Source organism: Manacus candei, unplaced genomic scaffold (assembly GCF_025592945.1).
Source record: "Manacus candei isolate 608988 ecotype Guabito, Panama unplaced genomic scaffold, ASM2559294v1 h1tg000076l, whole genome shotgun sequence".
In the NCBI taxonomy this organism is placed as follows: Eukaryota; Metazoa; Chordata; class Aves; order Passeriformes; family Pipridae; genus Manacus; species Manacus candei.
Window position 1 is genome coordinate 2,253,465 of NW_026138124.1, and position 16,417 is coordinate 2,269,881.

A 16,417-nucleotide genomic window follows, 5' to 3' on the forward strand; every position below is an offset into this window, starting at 1 on the left:
AGAAATAAGGATCTAAAGATCTATCTATCAGTCGTCCAAAAGGGTTTCTTGTTAATTTTTCAATGTAGTCAAGAAGAAGATTTAGATTTTGATCAAACCAACCAAGTGAACTCATGAAATCACTGGCACAGCCAGTTGTTTTGAATTAGCAAAAGGCTTGAGCTTAGGGGAGCATGTGTGTGAGAGAGGGTTTAATTTTTTTGTGATTTAATTATTGGTTGATACACACCTAAAAATAGAAGGCAGACCATGTGCCATAGTTTGTGAAACATTTCATTTACAAGTAGCTCAAGGAGCTTCTTGAATTCCTGTGATAAATTTTAAATCTGCAGGAATCATTAGTTGTGTAGTTACTACAGACCTTGAAGTAACAAAACTGGGAAAAATATATCCTCGATGAGTCTTTTTCAGTCAAAGTTTCCAGCTGTGCTGGAAATGGAGTTCAAAATCAACAAGGAAACATAACAAACACTCTGGTTCTTCCCTCCCTCTCTCCTCCCTGGGACTCAAAGCCGTGGTGACAGGAAGGATGCAAAGACCCTCCCAAACAGAGTGAATGGACTGACCTCCAGTGTTTTCAGTACATTTATGTGCTCAAGTCTTGGAGGTGCAGACCAGTAATTATATGAGGGAGTCAGATTTATTTTGAAAACCAGAGAGACCTTTTAAGCTGCTTTAATTTTCATCTTTCCGTGGAAATGCCAGTCCTGGCATAGCTGCACTTGTGGGAATGACCTCAGTGTGCAGTTGTGAGCAATCCAGCTGTGCAGCAGCTGCTGGCTGGGACACAGCTTCACTGATCCCAGCAGCACAAGCTGCATTCTCAGCCAGTGGCATCAGAGGATTACAGGAGTGTGTAAAACAGGAGCATTCCTGGATATCCAAGAAAAACTTCTTAGCAAGGGACAAAGATTTTTCATTTCTAGGTTCCCAAGAGGATTGAAGGGAGCCCTTTGGGGGGGGATCCCCTGGACCAAACTGGGCTGGGCTAAGGGTTGGTAATGGTTCTAGAACTAGGATAAAGCACCACAGTTTTTTAGAAGTTAGTGATGCATGTGTTTTGTTTTTCCAGAAACCTGGGAAGTGGTGTGCCATGCACGTCCACATCGCCTGGCAGATCTACCACCACCAACAGAAAGTCAAGGTCAGTGGTGGGGCACACCTGAATTTTGGATGAAGGGCACAGAGCAAACCTGTGAGAGGAAGAGTTTGCCTCTCACTGGAGCAGTCCTATGCCATGGCCCATGCTTTGTTAAATCCACCATGCACAGCATTATAGCCCAACCCTCCCATTCAGAGAGCTGGTGTATCAGAATGAACACCTGAAGTACAATCCCAGTGAAATGTCTGGGATGCTCTGGAGCCAGGACACCAGAGCTGGGGCAATAACCACCAGTTTGTAGCTGGGGAGGGTGAGATAGATGGGTGTGCCTGAGAGCTGCAACAGTGCTTTTATTTGTGGCTGAGGACACGAATGTGAGATGGGATATTTTTAAGTCTGGAGAAGCAAAGCATGTGTATCCCATTCCTCTTAGTCCTGTTCCTGGTCAGCAGGGGGCACAGGGAGATTTCTCCTGTCCCTGGGATGCTTTACCCAGTGTGGCTGCACAGCTCCCATCACTCTTCCTTCACAGCCCTTCTCCTGGCTGGAGGTTGGACCTGGATGAGTCCAGGCTGCTCAGGCAGACACAGCCCCTCAGGTGATGTGTTATCAGACACTCTCTCATTGCACTGAAACTTAAGGGAAGGAAGTATTTCCTTAGTTATTTTTGAAGCTTTGAGATTTCAGGGGTAAGGTCCATGGGCAGTTTGGGCTCTTCTGAAACAAAAGTCAGAGAAAAGCAATGTATTCATGTGATAAGTGAGGGTGTTTCTATTCCTACTGCAACTGTATTTTCATTGCACGTGGACTCTGTGAAGTTTCTTTCCCTTTATAGTATTTTCACTCTACTTGTCACAGAAAAATCCTGTGTTGCTCCTGAAGTTTCTCACTAAGTCAGGAAAGGTTGTTCTTCACTGCTCGTGCTTCAGGAGTCAATAACTTGTGTTAGAAACTAAAATTACCAGGGAACTCACAGCACTTTGCAGTCTGTGTGTGCAATTGAGGTGTATAAGGTATTGCTACAAGAATATGAAGATGTTGAACAGCTACAAAAACCTGCAGCTAATAGAGTTTAAAAATAACCCTTTTAAACAAGGTTGACAGGTTAATTTGCTGCAGTAGACATATCTCTCTTCTCTGCTTCCTTATGTTTCCCCTGCTAGTGATCTTCATTCATCTTCCCATTATCAAAAAAGACAAGATTATAGACCTAGAGAGTTATATGTCCTTTTTTTCTATTTTATTGAAAAGGTATTTTCTTGAAATGAAATTATTATTCCCATGCTGTCTATGTCCTTTGAATCTTCCTTGATTTGATATTCAGAGAGAGGTCATACCACTGTATTTATAACTCATAGTAAATGCCATTTTCATGCAGCCATTTCTTTTGCCTAATCCTTTTCTACCTTGCATGTTAAAAAAACCCAGGAATAAAGCCCAGAAGCACAGGACAGGATGTTACTTGGCTTTTTGAGGCTGTGCATGATGAACATTTCAAGAATAATTGAGAAATGTCTTTCACTATCTCAGTTCAGTCAAAAAAATGAGGTCTGGTCTAGAATAAGTGAGGGAGGTTGGTTTGTGTTCCTGGAGGACAGGGGAGCCACGTCCTCCCTCTGTGTGACCACGAGGGGGGAATCTCTGGCTGAAGGCTCACAGAGGACAATTTCTCCTTCTAACCCATGGTTGTGAAGGTGCCTTTTGTCCTGCACAAGCTGAAGGTGCTGCCTGACCACAGAGCAGGGAATAAACCAGACCTGCTCAGAGATTTCCTGTTGGCTGCAGTGCCACCAGGCTGCTGAGAAGTGTGGAGGCTCTCTAACTACCTGGCCCAGTAATTGCTTGCAGAGGGCAGCAGCAGGCACTGGAGGAGCAGGCAAGATGGGAAACTTTAAAACACAACCTTCCTGACCTCAGGAAAAATTGCATGCAGCTGTGGATGCTGTTTGCCTGCCTTTGCCTCTGCAGCAAGACCTGAGTAACCTCTGTGCACACCTGGGGAGTTCCACAGGCAAAGCCAGGGCTGCACAAGGCACATTTACACTGCTCCTCAGACTGACCACTGCTCAGGAGAGGATTTGTGCTCCATAATTGGCCCTCTCTCTTCTAGGAAAGGCCTTATGGCCCGAGCTCACATCAGGGCAGACAATTACATTGATTTCAGTGGGCACCAAGTGAAGGTGTTACAGGTTTTCTGGCCTTGAAATGCATTGTAAGGACTGGCAGCCAGGGGGGTGCTCTCCTGAACAGCAGCTGGGGATAAAAGAAACCTGACTGTTTTTTCTGGTGCTATTTTAAGGTAACCCAACACGTTCAAAAATCTTTTAACACATCCATGATACTCCTGTTCCTGTTCAGACAGGGATTTGTTCATTATTTAGAACAGCACCGTTCATATGGCTGCAATTAAAGCTTTTGCTATTCTGAGTAATGCCTGTCAGGGGTTTATAACTTGGTTGTTAAAAAGAAGAATAAAACGAGTTCACAGCATAAAAATCTGGCATGCAGGCTTCAGCTGAGGCATTTGCTGAACTTCTTTTAACTATTAAAGCACTTCAGTGGTACTTTCTTAGAAGAAATTACCTTAATTTGGCCATCTTTGCCATTTCAGTGTCCTTGCAGGCCCTTACCTCCAAACATAGATAATGCCTTTGTTTCTCTTTCTTCTTTCTTTTTTTTTTTGTTCTCATAACTACATAGACACATTAGTAGCACTTGAAAAACAGCTCCTAGGCATGCACATTAACTTGACCATAACTTTTTAATACGCATATTTATATCATTGTAATAGGCTATACTCCGGGCTGGCACAGTATTAAATACTGATTTATAAAGTATAGCTTGTTCCAGAATTACTGTTAAGATCTCCTGGTTCAGTGTTACCCATTTGTAAATCCTTTCAGCTGACCTGTACAATTAATCAGCAACCTGTGTTTAGGGAGTTCTGGCAGCACAGGGCATTGGGAGTTTGGTTTTTCTCTTCCTTCCTTCTATAAAACTACTGGAGCTGGCACCACTGAAATGAGGATGTGGCACAAAGAAGAGCCCATCCTTCACCCACTTATCCTTCACAATCCATCTGCCTCAGCAAATTGTCCTCACAGAATGGAGGCTGCTGATTCTCATACAAGGAAATAAAGACAGGGACATGCAGCATTTGGAATTGGAGTGTGAGCAGCCAAAAGGGGGCTGCAGTTCCTTAGATCAAACGCTCTTCATCTGTCACCTGGGTCATTTTAGCCCCTAATTGCAGCCTGAGGGGCACTGAGGGATACACTGCATTTCTTGGTGGCAGCTTCACAGTTAAATTAAAGGCTCTGGTGTCCCTTGACTGGTCTGTGCCATCCCTGTGTGACCCCTGGGCAGAGGGGCAGCTCTGCCTGGCACAGCTCGGGCTGTCACCCAGCTTTTAACACTCCTGCCCACCTGGGGTCAGGGCCAAGCTAACATCTTGATTTATTTTTATGACTGACCTATTCTTTCAGCTCAGCAAGTGTCTGAGGCCTCCTCAGAGAGTTTTGTGTTTCCTGTAGAAGGCAGGTCTGTGCTGAGCACCCTGGAGGGTGGATGTGAGCAGATGTGAAAACACGGGTGAACTTTGTATGCAGGAGCTTTTCCCTCTTTGCCTTAGATCTGCCTTCCAGGAAAACAGCTGTGCACCCATGCTGGGGGTCCCAAAAACTGATGTTCCTGTTAAAACATCAGTATGAATGAACTGCTACACCCACATCATTCAGAAAGTGCCTTTTGCTGTTATGTTTTCCGACAGTCTCTTGCAAATGCTGTTTTTCCCTTTCAGAAACAGATGCAGTCGGATCCACACAAGCTGGACTTCGGCCTGAAACCAGAATTTCTGAGCAGGCCACCAGGCCCCAGCCTTTTTGGAGCCATCCACCACCCCCATGACCTGGCCCGGCCCTCGACTCTCTTCTCCACAGCCAGTGAGTCCTGAGCAGTGAAATCCCCTCCTTGCTCTGTGCTCATTAAAATGCTAATCCTTGCCAGGAATTTCCCATATGCTTTGGCTTATGAACTCTCTGCAAGACATGCCAGGGGCTATTAGTCTATTTGATAAATATTTTAAAATTATTCTCGTCCATTGATAAATATTTCAGAATTATTCTGCATGCTTTTAAAACAAAGGCCCAACCTGCTGAAATGTCAGGGGTATTTACAGGTAGTAAATGGAGAAACATTTCTTCACAGAGTGGTGTCCAGTGCATCCTGGAGATGAGATGCTGGAAATAAACTGTATTTCACATGTGTTTTCTTTTTTTTTTTTTTTCTTTACTGAAACATTCATTCCCTCCCACCCCTTTACCTGGGAATTTGTGTTTGGAAAAGCAGCTTCTATCTGCATGAGATCCTGACTGAGAGCCCCCACAATCACAGCACTCTGGGCTCACCTGAGAAAATTAAGAAATAAAGGTCAAGCCCAGAGCACAGCAAGTCCCTTTCTGAGCTTTTGCTGGGAATTCACCCCTTTTGCTTTGTTTTGGCAGGTGGGGGGCATCCAGCTGGCACCCCTTTTGGCCCACCACCTCACCACAGCAACTTCCTCAACCCAGCTGCTCACTTAGGTAGGTTCTCTCTGTAACTACTGGTGAATTCGACTCAGACATTGGCCACTGAGACCACTCCAGATTCCCTGTGTGGAGTATCCTGCTCAGCCTTTACAAATTGCACATTTTGGCCATTTAATTTTAGCCTTTACCCAGGTAGCAGTTCAAAATACACCTACTAGTGTTGCTGACAGCATGTTTTGAAATACTTCTGAAAGCATCTGGACCTTAGAGATGCAGAGTGACAGGGCTGCTTGGGTTTCACTGGATTTATGTTATAACCAGCCAAAAAAAATGCCTTAGGGTCAAGGCTTTGGATCATAGAGGTGTTTCTTCTCCTGTCTCCTACTTAGATGTCTGGTTTTCCATTAAAGTGAGCGGGAAATATATACTTAAAATCTTGTGATCTGGCCTCAGGTGTGTCTGTTAGTCAGAATTGGTTAATACACATTTAAAACCAGAACCACCCAAGTTACCAGGTGTTGTTATTTCCCTTCTAACTCCCTGCTGTTTAATAAGGTGCTCTGCTCCTTATGGGAACATCTGAGATCAAGACACTAAATTGGCATTTTATTTTGCATAGGGAAGAATTTGGGAGGGTCACAGATTGACAAAGCAGACACACAGTGCAGGTTTATCATTCTGCACTCTGCTGCCTATAGAAAAGGGTTTGGGCTTCCTTTTCTCTGTGCTGTTATTTATCAGAAGTGGCTTCATCAAAATTGTCAGACTACTCCAAAATAAAGTGAGAATTTGCTTATATGGCTTTCCTATAGCCTGTGTGTGTTAACTACTAAAAGAATTGTTCCTGCATTTTTCAGTCCACACTAGTTTTTCATATACTATTAGCAATAAATACCAGGAGAATTCTACAGTTGTCAGGTCAGCAGAACACATCAGTGTAATGGGACATTTTATTTATATCCTGGCTCTGGTTTAGGAGACATGGCCTGAGGGTGTTTGGAGCACAGTTGCCAGAGTTAATAATAGTCTTACTAGCCAGGGAGGTTTCCTGAAGAAAACCACGGAATTGAACTGGAAGGGAATAAAAGGAAGTAAAAATGGAGATGTTTGCAGGTTTTAAATGCAGTATTGTGTATGTTTTAACCTCTTGGTTTTCTTTGAAGAGGAGGGTTTTGTAGTAGGGGACAGGACCACAGGAACAAACCCCATCGTTCCTGTGCCAGCCCCTCACAATCAGTGCTGTGCCGTGGGAGGACCATGTTCCACCAGTGCTGGGCACAGCACTGGGATGCAGTGGGATGACACAGGAATGCTTTGCAGAATTCCCAGCGTGCAGGGAGCCTGAGCTGTTTGTGTTGCTTTGCAGAGCCCTTCAACCGCCCGGCGTCCTTCAGCGGCCTCACCGCCGTGGGCAGCAACGCCTTCGGGGGGCTCGGGAACCCCACAGTCAGTGAGTACCTTTGGCTTTGGATCCTCTTTTGCTGTGAAACTCAGGAGAATATGGAGTGATGGGGGCTGTTTGCTGGCTGTTTTACCAGTTGATTAGACCACGTACCACTAAGAGGTGGGAATTTGCAAAGCAACCTTTTTCACTCATCAGTAAATAATTTTCCATTAATTACTTAATGGTTTGGGTTCAACGGAGTGCTAAATGTCACCATTACATTGTTTATTTAAAAAAAAAAATTTAAAAATAGAGAACCTGTGAGTGGTTGTGAAATTTCCCAGGGGTTTGTTGCATGTTCAGAAGCAGTTAATGTGTGCAGCATCCCCAGCTGGGGATGGAAAGATTTTATTTTTTCCCTTTCTCACCAGTAATCCAGGCCATGTGCCTGGAAAAGATCACTGACCTGCATTTATTAGTCCAGGATCATCAACATTTCTCTAGATTTGGGCAGTCACAAAAGATCATCCTTGTAAAAATCACTCTCTTTCTCCATCCTTCAGATCTGGCATGGTTTTGGTCACATGTTATTTTGTTTTGGTTCAGGATCAAATGCAACAAGTTCCATTATTTATAGTCTGCATAATGGTCATTTCCTGATGTCTCCAAAATATGTGGAATAATGATCATTGCCACTTTTATCTTCCTCCTTCATCCCCACTCAATTTTATCCACAGCATTCCCCTTTCCAATTAAAAGAGCTGTCAGATGCCTGCCCATTTTTTAGGAACGAGACCCTCTAATGAATCTCTGTTAATCTCCTTTCCTTTTCCAGCTCCCAATAATATGTATTCATTTTAACTCTGAGTGCTGTAAAAGTTGTTTTGGTAAGTACCTTCACTAGAGCATACCTTTTTCTTAAACCTTTTTGTTTTCCACTTCACCATTTCAGCACCCAACTCAGTGTTCGGCCACAAGGATGGCCCCAGTATGCAGAGCTTTAGCAACCCTCACGAGCCCTGGAACCGACTGCACCGAACTCCTCCTTCGTTCCCGACCCCTCCGCCCTGGCTGAAGCCAGGAGAGCTGGAGCGCAGTTCATCTGCTGCAGCTCATGACAGAGATAGAGATGTAGATAAACGAGACTCATCTGTTAGTAAAGATGACAAAGAAAGGTACGAAAGAAAACTTCCAAGAATTGTCTAGTTCGAAGCTTGGGGCTCCGTTCCGCTTTTAACCCTTCCCAGCCTGGCACATTGGGAACCCAGAGCTGCACTAGAGGCACAGCTGGAGCTGCCTGTGACAGCGTGGAAGAAGGTTCTAACTCAGGTGTTTCCTATGTCCTCTGTTTCTCTTCCCACCTGCCCTGCACTTCATCCAGAGGAGCCCTGCTGGAGCAGAGTTCAGGCAGTGGCAAGTGGGAATAGAACCACACCCACACACCCTGTCTGTCACCTTGTGGGTCACGTTGTCATAGGCCTCTTGAAGATTTAATGTGTAGATAGTGCCTGACAGGGTGGAAAAAAAGGATTCTGAAGTCCATCAGACACGTATCTGCACCTTCAAATGCTTCAATAACTTTGTCAATTGGACTTTGTCTGCAAAACAAGTAACGCTCCCTCCCTCTTCCCAAGCAGCCTGAGCAGAGGGACCAATGAGAAAGGTGTGAGATGCTAACACTGAAGGGCACAGGGGATGTCATGTGCCAATGCCACAGGAAGGGTCAGAGCATGCACTTCATGAAATGCACCTTAATCCCCTCGAAAGGCCCCCCACATGCACTGCCTTTACACACCTTCAAGCACAGCTTCTCTTCAGCGTTTGACATGGACTTGCACACTAACATGTCCAGGCTGGGAAGGGTTAATGGAAAGTAAAACCTGGTCATATATTTTTTGTCAGGACTGTTCCCATTATACAGTTAATTCCTCTTAACAATGAAGTACCAAATTATAAGAATTTGCCATTCAGCAAGTGTCATGCCTTCCTTGAAAAATGTAGAGAGGCTGATTTCAGCTTTTTTCAGTTGTGGCTTGATGGCTTTCCTGTTAAGTTTGCACATTACTTTAATACATAATGGCTATTTGTTTCTAATTTTTTAACATTAAAGAATATTTAGGAGATGTGCTTTTCTGACTTCTCTGTCACTAACCCAAATATAAGCATTAGTAGCCTTTTCTAAAAGAAGTTATGCTAACACATTAGATATTCTAAAAATACATGTAAGAGCTTTTCTGTGTTGTTGTAAAAGCAAGACAAACTACAGATCTTTTCACCTACATTTTCCATTTGGAATATTTTCTGTTTGATAGCATAGCTTCATTATTTTCATGTCTGGTGTTAATGCTTCAAAAGAAATTGCTGTTACAAATTGGGGATTCTGCCCTGCAAAATGCTTAAGCATGTGAGTAACTTTACTGGCTTGAATGGCAAAGCATTTTAGTTACTACTGATTTGGGTAACCTGTAGAGTTATGTTATTATTTTGGTTGCTGTTTTGTCGTTTTCTTATGAAATGTTCCTGCTGAAGAAAATCCCTTTCCAAAACACATTCCTTGCGAGCTGCTTTGACATTGCTGAACTCCATATCATAGCCCAGAACATGTTTCTTTGCACTAATTTGAGAGCTTCCCAGCAAGCATCATTCATACCTCATACCTGTGCACAACTCTGGCTTCCAGTCCAGTGCAATGATGTTTTTGCCCATCTAGTGCTGCCTTGCTGGGGGGGGTTGGAGAGTTGGACTTTGCACCATGTTTCTACCTTTGCCTGTTTGAGACGATGCTGAAATCCCTTCCTGGAGTCGTGTTCCCTGTGTAGAAAAAGTCTGGAGGGTTTGTGAGCCTCTCCTACCCCTGTAACATTCAGTGGCACCTGCAGGGGGAGGTGGAGCTCTGCTGTCGAGTTGAGGTCCCAGTCTTTGTTACCCCTTTTAAGCTAATTTGCCCAAACAGGAAGAACTGGGAATCACACCCAGGGGGATGATTTAATCTCAAAATCATCCTGTCAAGGGTCTAACTTTATCAGCCCTGAAATGGTCCATGAAGCCAAAAGCATTGATCTCAATTCCTTCTGCCTTCAGTGGAAAGGTCTCTCTGGGCCTGGCTCTGCCCCACTAAGGTCAGTGTCAGGAGTTATTGTGGGTCCCTTCCAGCTCGGGATATTCTCTGATTGTCTGCAGTTGTGGAGGGGTTTTTTGTTTGTTTGTTTTAAGGACTCTTATGCCAGCCCAGCATTAGGAAAAAAAAAAATCAATAAAAATAGCTAATGTGAAAAAAAGGATTTGTTCCTTCTCAGTGGTACTTTAAAAGATGTCACTGAGCACTTCCAGTCTAATAATGTCAGTTAAGTGTATGTAAACCTACAGCATTAAAAAAAAAAACAACCAAGAATCTCTTGATCTTTTTATCAACATAAAATAAGGCAAAGTCCTCAGCATAAGAAATTCAGTGTTTTTCAGTGCAGCCTCAGAACTTCTTTTATGTACTAATAAGTTCATTGGAGAACACCATTTTAAGTTTCTTCTCTGTGGAGGCAGTGGCTTAGAGTTGTTCCCACATTTTTAACCTAAGGAGCCCTTGATGTATCTGAGGATAAAAAATTCCTTCTCTGACCACTGGATTACTTGGAGTTCACTTAAATGAGCTGTCTAATCATTAGGCTCTTGAGATGATACAACTATCATTAAGTAGGATGCAACTGGCAAAGGAATATGTTATTTTGGTTGCACATATATTTTTCTTTAATTACAGAAAATGCCTGTTATTTTCTCTAAATTTTATGTGTCATTTAAAATACATCAATTACATGAAAAATTGATTAAATATCAGTGAAAGGACTCAATGGGCTTTTCTAGTGAAATAAAACAATTAAGGGTGCCCTCTGAACTAGTCCTGTGAGCAAAATAAATAAAAGATTAGGTATTGCAGAGCCCACAAGCCAGTGCTTTCCCAGCAAAGTAAAAGAATTGAGTCATCAACTTGAGAATCCCTCATTGGAGTGCCTTGACTTGGTCTCCATGTGTCCAGATCTGGCAGCTGTTAAATCAAACACCTCAGCTCTCAGTGGAAAGCAAGAGGAGGGAAATTAGGCCAGGATGGGATTTCCAGACTGTTTAGGTCACAGTCAGTCAAGGCAGAACCTGATACCGAGGAGTTATTTGTTGGACAGTGCAGACTTGGCAGTTCTGGTACCAAATGCTCCCTCTTCCAAATGTTTTCTAACAGTCACATTCTGGACTCTTGGAGGTCTCTCAGACATGGCCCATAAAATGACAGTCTCAACAATTCAGCCCAGACACAGGAAAAAATGCCTCTGCTGAGATTATAATACTGAGAGTTTCCTCCTCAAAGACAGTTTTTCTGCAGTTGCTGCAGTTTCACCATCCAGAAGTACTTAGAGATGGAAATCTTGGGCAGTTCAGCTCAGCAAGAAAAGTAGGCAGCAGAAATTGTGTAGGTGAAGGAGCAAGTGTCCACTTCTCCTTCTGAGCTGCCCTTCAGGCAGCCAGTACTGCTGACCTTGTGCAGAGTGATGCCACCCTGTGTCCTCAGCCCAGCCTGTTCAGGGCACACCTCGTTCAGCAGCACCCAAAGAGCAACCATGGAAACTGGAGCTGGTGGGGACTTGAGGGGCCTCACTGCTTACCCCTCACTTTTCCCAGAGTCACAGAATCATTAGGGTTGGGAGGGACCTCTAGAGATCATCCAGTCCAACCCCCTTAGCAGGGACATCTGGAGCAGGTGACACATCCCGGTGGGTTTTGTCTCCTGAGAGACTTCCCTGGGCAGCTGTTCCAGGTGCTCTGCCACCCTCAATGGAGAGAAGGTCTCTCTCATGTTGAGGTGGAACTTCTTGTGGTTTAGTTTATGGCCATAATACTTTTTGCCTCTAACAGCTCATTGTCCTTCTCACATGGAACAGAGTTTCCATGCTCAGCGAACAGCATGTGTCCAACACTGAGCATCTGGAGCTGTCTTCATAGAGAGACTCTAACTTAGAGATCAACTGAAATTAGTAGGAGGTTAAAATCCTTGGAACTGAGGGATTAGATTGACCTTATGAATTTTATTAGTTATAAATAGAAAAGCTTTTTCACTTAGTGTTGCCCATAACAACTCCTGGTCAACACCGCTTCCTGAAAATAATTGGTACAGAACCCATTCCCATATTTAGGTTTTTGTCCACTGCCAGGCAATAATTCTCTAATCTTTTGGACACTATAAATAGCTTTGAAAGAGTGATGAATTCACGGTATTTTGAGACTTCCTAGCATTGACCCTGTCCCTGCCTGCTGAGGAAGTGGTCACACAATCTGTGCCAGCTCTGTTAAAACACTTGCACTGAGGCCACTGCACACTTAGAGAAGTCTCCACCTGTTCAGAGAGGTGGGTTGTCACCAGCAGTACTGGTTTCTTGAGAGGCTTTTGTTTTCAGTTTGAAGAAATAAATTGAATTGTCAGAAATAAATTGAAAAGCTACACATTTGTAGAGAATAGAGGAGAGAAATGAGTAAACATATACAGGTCTAGAAATGTTTTTAAAAGTCAGTTGAAAGTCATCTGTTTTCCCAAACGTATTCCTAATAGAAGAAGCAGGTAAAATACTACTAACACATAATTTGGATTTAATTATCTCACTTTTTTGGATGAAATTAGTATGTTTTTACTTTTCTCTCTCTTTGCAAACATTTAAGGCCGTTGTTTTAGAAATGTGTGTCCTAGACCTGGATTTCCATGGGAGCCTTCTGTGGACTTCAGTCTTTGAGATCTCAATCAGATTATTCATAAAGCAGCTTTGGGATCTTCTTCTCCTGGGATGAGATAATAGAACAGGCCAAGTTTAGAGATGGGATGTTCTTCTGGTGTTTTGGGTGTGCCAAAGGCACAGTGCATTAATGGTGCATGTTACCAACTCTCTGCAAAGCCACGAGCAGAGAGCCAGACACCTGATGCTTTGTTTTATCTGCAGAGCTTCTCATGCCTTCATTTTCACACTTCTCTTTCTTGTAGGGAGAGCATTGAGAAAAGACACTCCAGCCATCCTTCGCCAGCACCAATCCATCCAGTAAATTCCCTCGGACATAACCGCAGCTCAAACGAGCAGATCAGGAGCCATCTGAACCCCGAGGTCCGAGAGAAAGAGAAACCCAAAGAACGAGAGAGGGATCACTCCGAATCCCGGAAGGAAATTAATGTTGAAGAGCACAAGGTGAAGGACAACTATATTTCGGAGAAAGAAGGCCTGAGCCATGAAAGCCGAGTGGTGGAAGAGTCTAAGCAGATGCCCAGGGTTCCTTCCCCCTATGCCAGGCCCCCCGTTGTGGAGAGCACCAGGCCCAACAGCACCTCAAACCGCGAGGCCGAGAGGAAGAACGAGCCGGCGTACGAGAATCCCAAGAAAAGCAACGAAGTCAAAGTGAAGGAAGAGCGAAAGGAAGACCATGATGTTCAACCTGAGGGACCTCAGACTCATCGGTCATCTGATCAGCCACCACCTATATCTACATCCAACGTCCATCCAAGTCCTCTAGTGTCTATGCCCATGACTGTAGGTGTAACTGGAATACATCACATGAACAGCATCAGTGGCCTGGATAGGACTCGCATGATGACGCCTTTTATGGGAATTAGCCCAATTCCTGGTGGAGAACGTTTCCCCTATCCTTCTTTCCACTGGGACCCGATGAGGGATCCCTTGAGAGATCCGTACAGAGAGCTGGATATTCATCGGAGAGACCCCCTGGGCAGAGACTTTTTGCTAAGGAATGACCCCCTTCACCGTCTTTCCACGCCAAGACTGTACGAAGCAGACAGGTCGTTCAGGGATCGGGAGCCTCACGACTACAACCACCACCACCATCACCACCACCCTCTGTCTGTCGACCCTCGGCGTGAGCATGAGCGGGGCACCCACCTGGACGAGCGGGAGCGGCTGCACATGCTGCGGGAGGACTACGAGCACGCGCGCCTGCACTCGGTGCACCCGGCCGCCCTGGACGGGCACCTGCCCCACCCCAGCCTCATCACCCCGGGGCTCCCCAGCATGCACTACCCCCGAGTCAGCCCCCCCACGGCACACCAGAATGGCATCCTCAACAAAACTCCCCCCACAGCAGCTCTCAGTGCCCCCCCGCCTCTTATTTCCACGCTGGGACCTCGGCCCGGGTCTCCCAGAAGGACTACTCCTCTGTCCACGGAGATGAGGGAGAGGCCCCCCTCTCACACCCTCAAGGACATTGAAGCTCGATAAGCAGAGTGAGACTGAATAAAAAACACAGAAAGAAGGACAAAAACGTTGTACATGAACATAATATAAAGACCTTCTTACTAGTCATTGCTACAGACTGGGGATGTGACCCACTGTACAATATGTATAGACCCGAGTGCAAAGATTTTGAAATGGTTTTTTTTGTATATTATATGTTGAAATTTTCCAGATCTTTTAGCCAAGTCCATACGTTTCTCGTGTCTCCTACTCTATTTTATTTCTAGTTTAAGAATTTCAATATTTGAACTGAAGAACAAGACATCAATCTGAGTGATTTGACTAGAAACAAGCCACCACCAATGTCAACCCTACAAAGCTCTTTCAGACCAGAAATGAAGTCAATTGTAGATATTTATGTAAAAAGATTGCTTCATGGGTTAATGGTTCATATATGCAAAAAGGGTAAGATGAAAGCTTTACTTTGTACAAATGTAAATAGATAAAATTAAGTAACATAATACATTAATACTTCTTAAACTGTGCTATTTGCAAACTTAATATTGATCAACACAGTCTGCTTATGCTGTGTTACATATATTGTTATAGACAGCTAAACCCCTTCAACTATGCAATGAATTTAAGGCTTTTCACAAAAGCCTTTATAACTCAAAGGAGCCTTTTCAACACACAACATAATTAAAGTCATATTTTCCCTGAACAAGCTCATTTCTAATAGGAGCCTATTTCTCTTGCTTGTTTTGATGAAGAAACAGCCCACTAGAGGTGCAGTTTTCTGTCTGAAGCCCTGCATGAGGCTGCTGAGGTCACTGGAGCTCGTGTGTCGCTTCCACGGCGTCAGGGTCAGTGCTCTGTAAGCACCGGTACTGGAGTCATGGCCAGTTGGTTTTCAGTCACATTCATCTGGGTTAAACAGGAATAATCAAATGCTGGATCTTTTCCAGAACTTTTGTCACTGAACATGTCAGATTTCTTTCTGGAAGAGCATCTGCTTATAGCCATTCATGTCTGGTTTTATTGCCAGTCTGTCATTTTTATCTGTACACACGCTTTTTCTTTTTTTTGTGTTATGGGATTTTTAGCTACCTTGAAACAAATCCTACAAGAATACTTTTCTAAATGATGGATATGTTTTCACTGTGGATCAGTGTTTAATTAATGAACTCCATTGCAGATTTCATAATGCAATTTATTGTATTTCAGTTGGTAATAAAGTCTGTGAAGAGTTAACAGGCCAGCCTTGTTGTTCCCTAATCACAGAAGCCATGAAATAACATGAAGAACATGGTCCTTTTTACAAATATGCATCAATCTTCTGAAATCTTGTCTTTTCATAGCACACTTTTTTATAATGCATTAAGTTTCTTGTCTAAATATTTGGAGAGAATATGACTTTATCAGAGAGAATTCAATATCTTGTCTACTGGACTGTAAAATATATGTATGAAATAAAATTAGTTCCATTGGTCTTCTAGTGTATTAAAGTGCTATCTGAAGTTGTTACCCTGTTTTGGCAAAAAAAAAAGAAAAAAAAAAGAAAAAAGTTAACTACAGACAGTTGTTTCTAATGATCAGAGATCTATTTTAGTAGTCAACTGAAGGTTTAGTTGTGAGCTTCAGATTTTGTGAACTCCAGATGTTGTGCGGTGGTTTCTTTTCTTTTTTTTTTTTCTCTTTTTTTTTCTTTTTTTTCTTTTTTTTTTTAAGAACAAAAGGAAAAATCCAAAAAAAATCCCAACCCTGAGGAATATGTACACTGGAACCGTAGTGGTAGCTTTCAGTATTGTAAAGAGATTGTTATATACAAACCTTTTTGCTGTTTATCCTGTATGTAATAAAGTCCTTTCTAGATCCTATGTGAAAAGCAAAGTGAAGCGGCTCTCAATCTTCAGCATGTTTCCTCATCAGCGAAGACTTGTGTAATGTAAATTGTGCCATGTTATTAAAAAATGTGAACTAAACTGCTAGGTGCTTCTTTGTGTGGAGTACCCCAGCGTTGCCATGGGGAAGAAATCCTTTTTCCCAACAGTGGGGTTTTGTTCAGAAGGAATAGCTGTTAAAAATGGAAAGGAAACGGCAAGCTTTTCTAAGCCTTCTTATTAAAATTATTAGAGTAATCGGAGAAAAAGGAACAAAAAGGAGACCACATCCTTGGCTTCTTTAAAATATAGTACTACCC

General features: G+C 43.4%; 1 protein-coding gene across 5 annotated transcripts in view; it reads left to right on the plus strand.

The window, feature by feature from the left end:
• Window positions 1-15,468, plus strand: part of AUTS2 (activator of transcription and developmental regulator AUTS2) — a 766,509-nt gene extending 751,041 nt beyond the window's left edge. For all 5 annotated transcript variants that reach the window (XM_051809512.1, XM_051809510.1, XM_051809514.1 and 2 more), the window contains 6 exons: window positions 1,073-1,144; window positions 4,902-5,043; window positions 5,605-5,682; window positions 6,995-7,078; window positions 7,965-8,187; window positions 13,023-15,468. In XM_051809512.1, coding sequence (XP_051665472.1) covers window positions 1,073-1,144; window positions 4,902-5,043; window positions 5,605-5,682; window positions 6,995-7,078; window positions 7,965-8,187; window positions 13,023-14,262 — 1,839 coding nt within the window. In that variant the 3' untranslated portion in view covers window positions 14,263-15,468. The remainder of the gene's footprint in view (window positions 1-1,072; window positions 1,145-4,901; window positions 5,044-5,604; window positions 5,683-6,994; window positions 7,079-7,964; window positions 8,188-13,022) is intronic.
• Window positions 15,469-16,417: the final 949 nt, after the last annotated feature.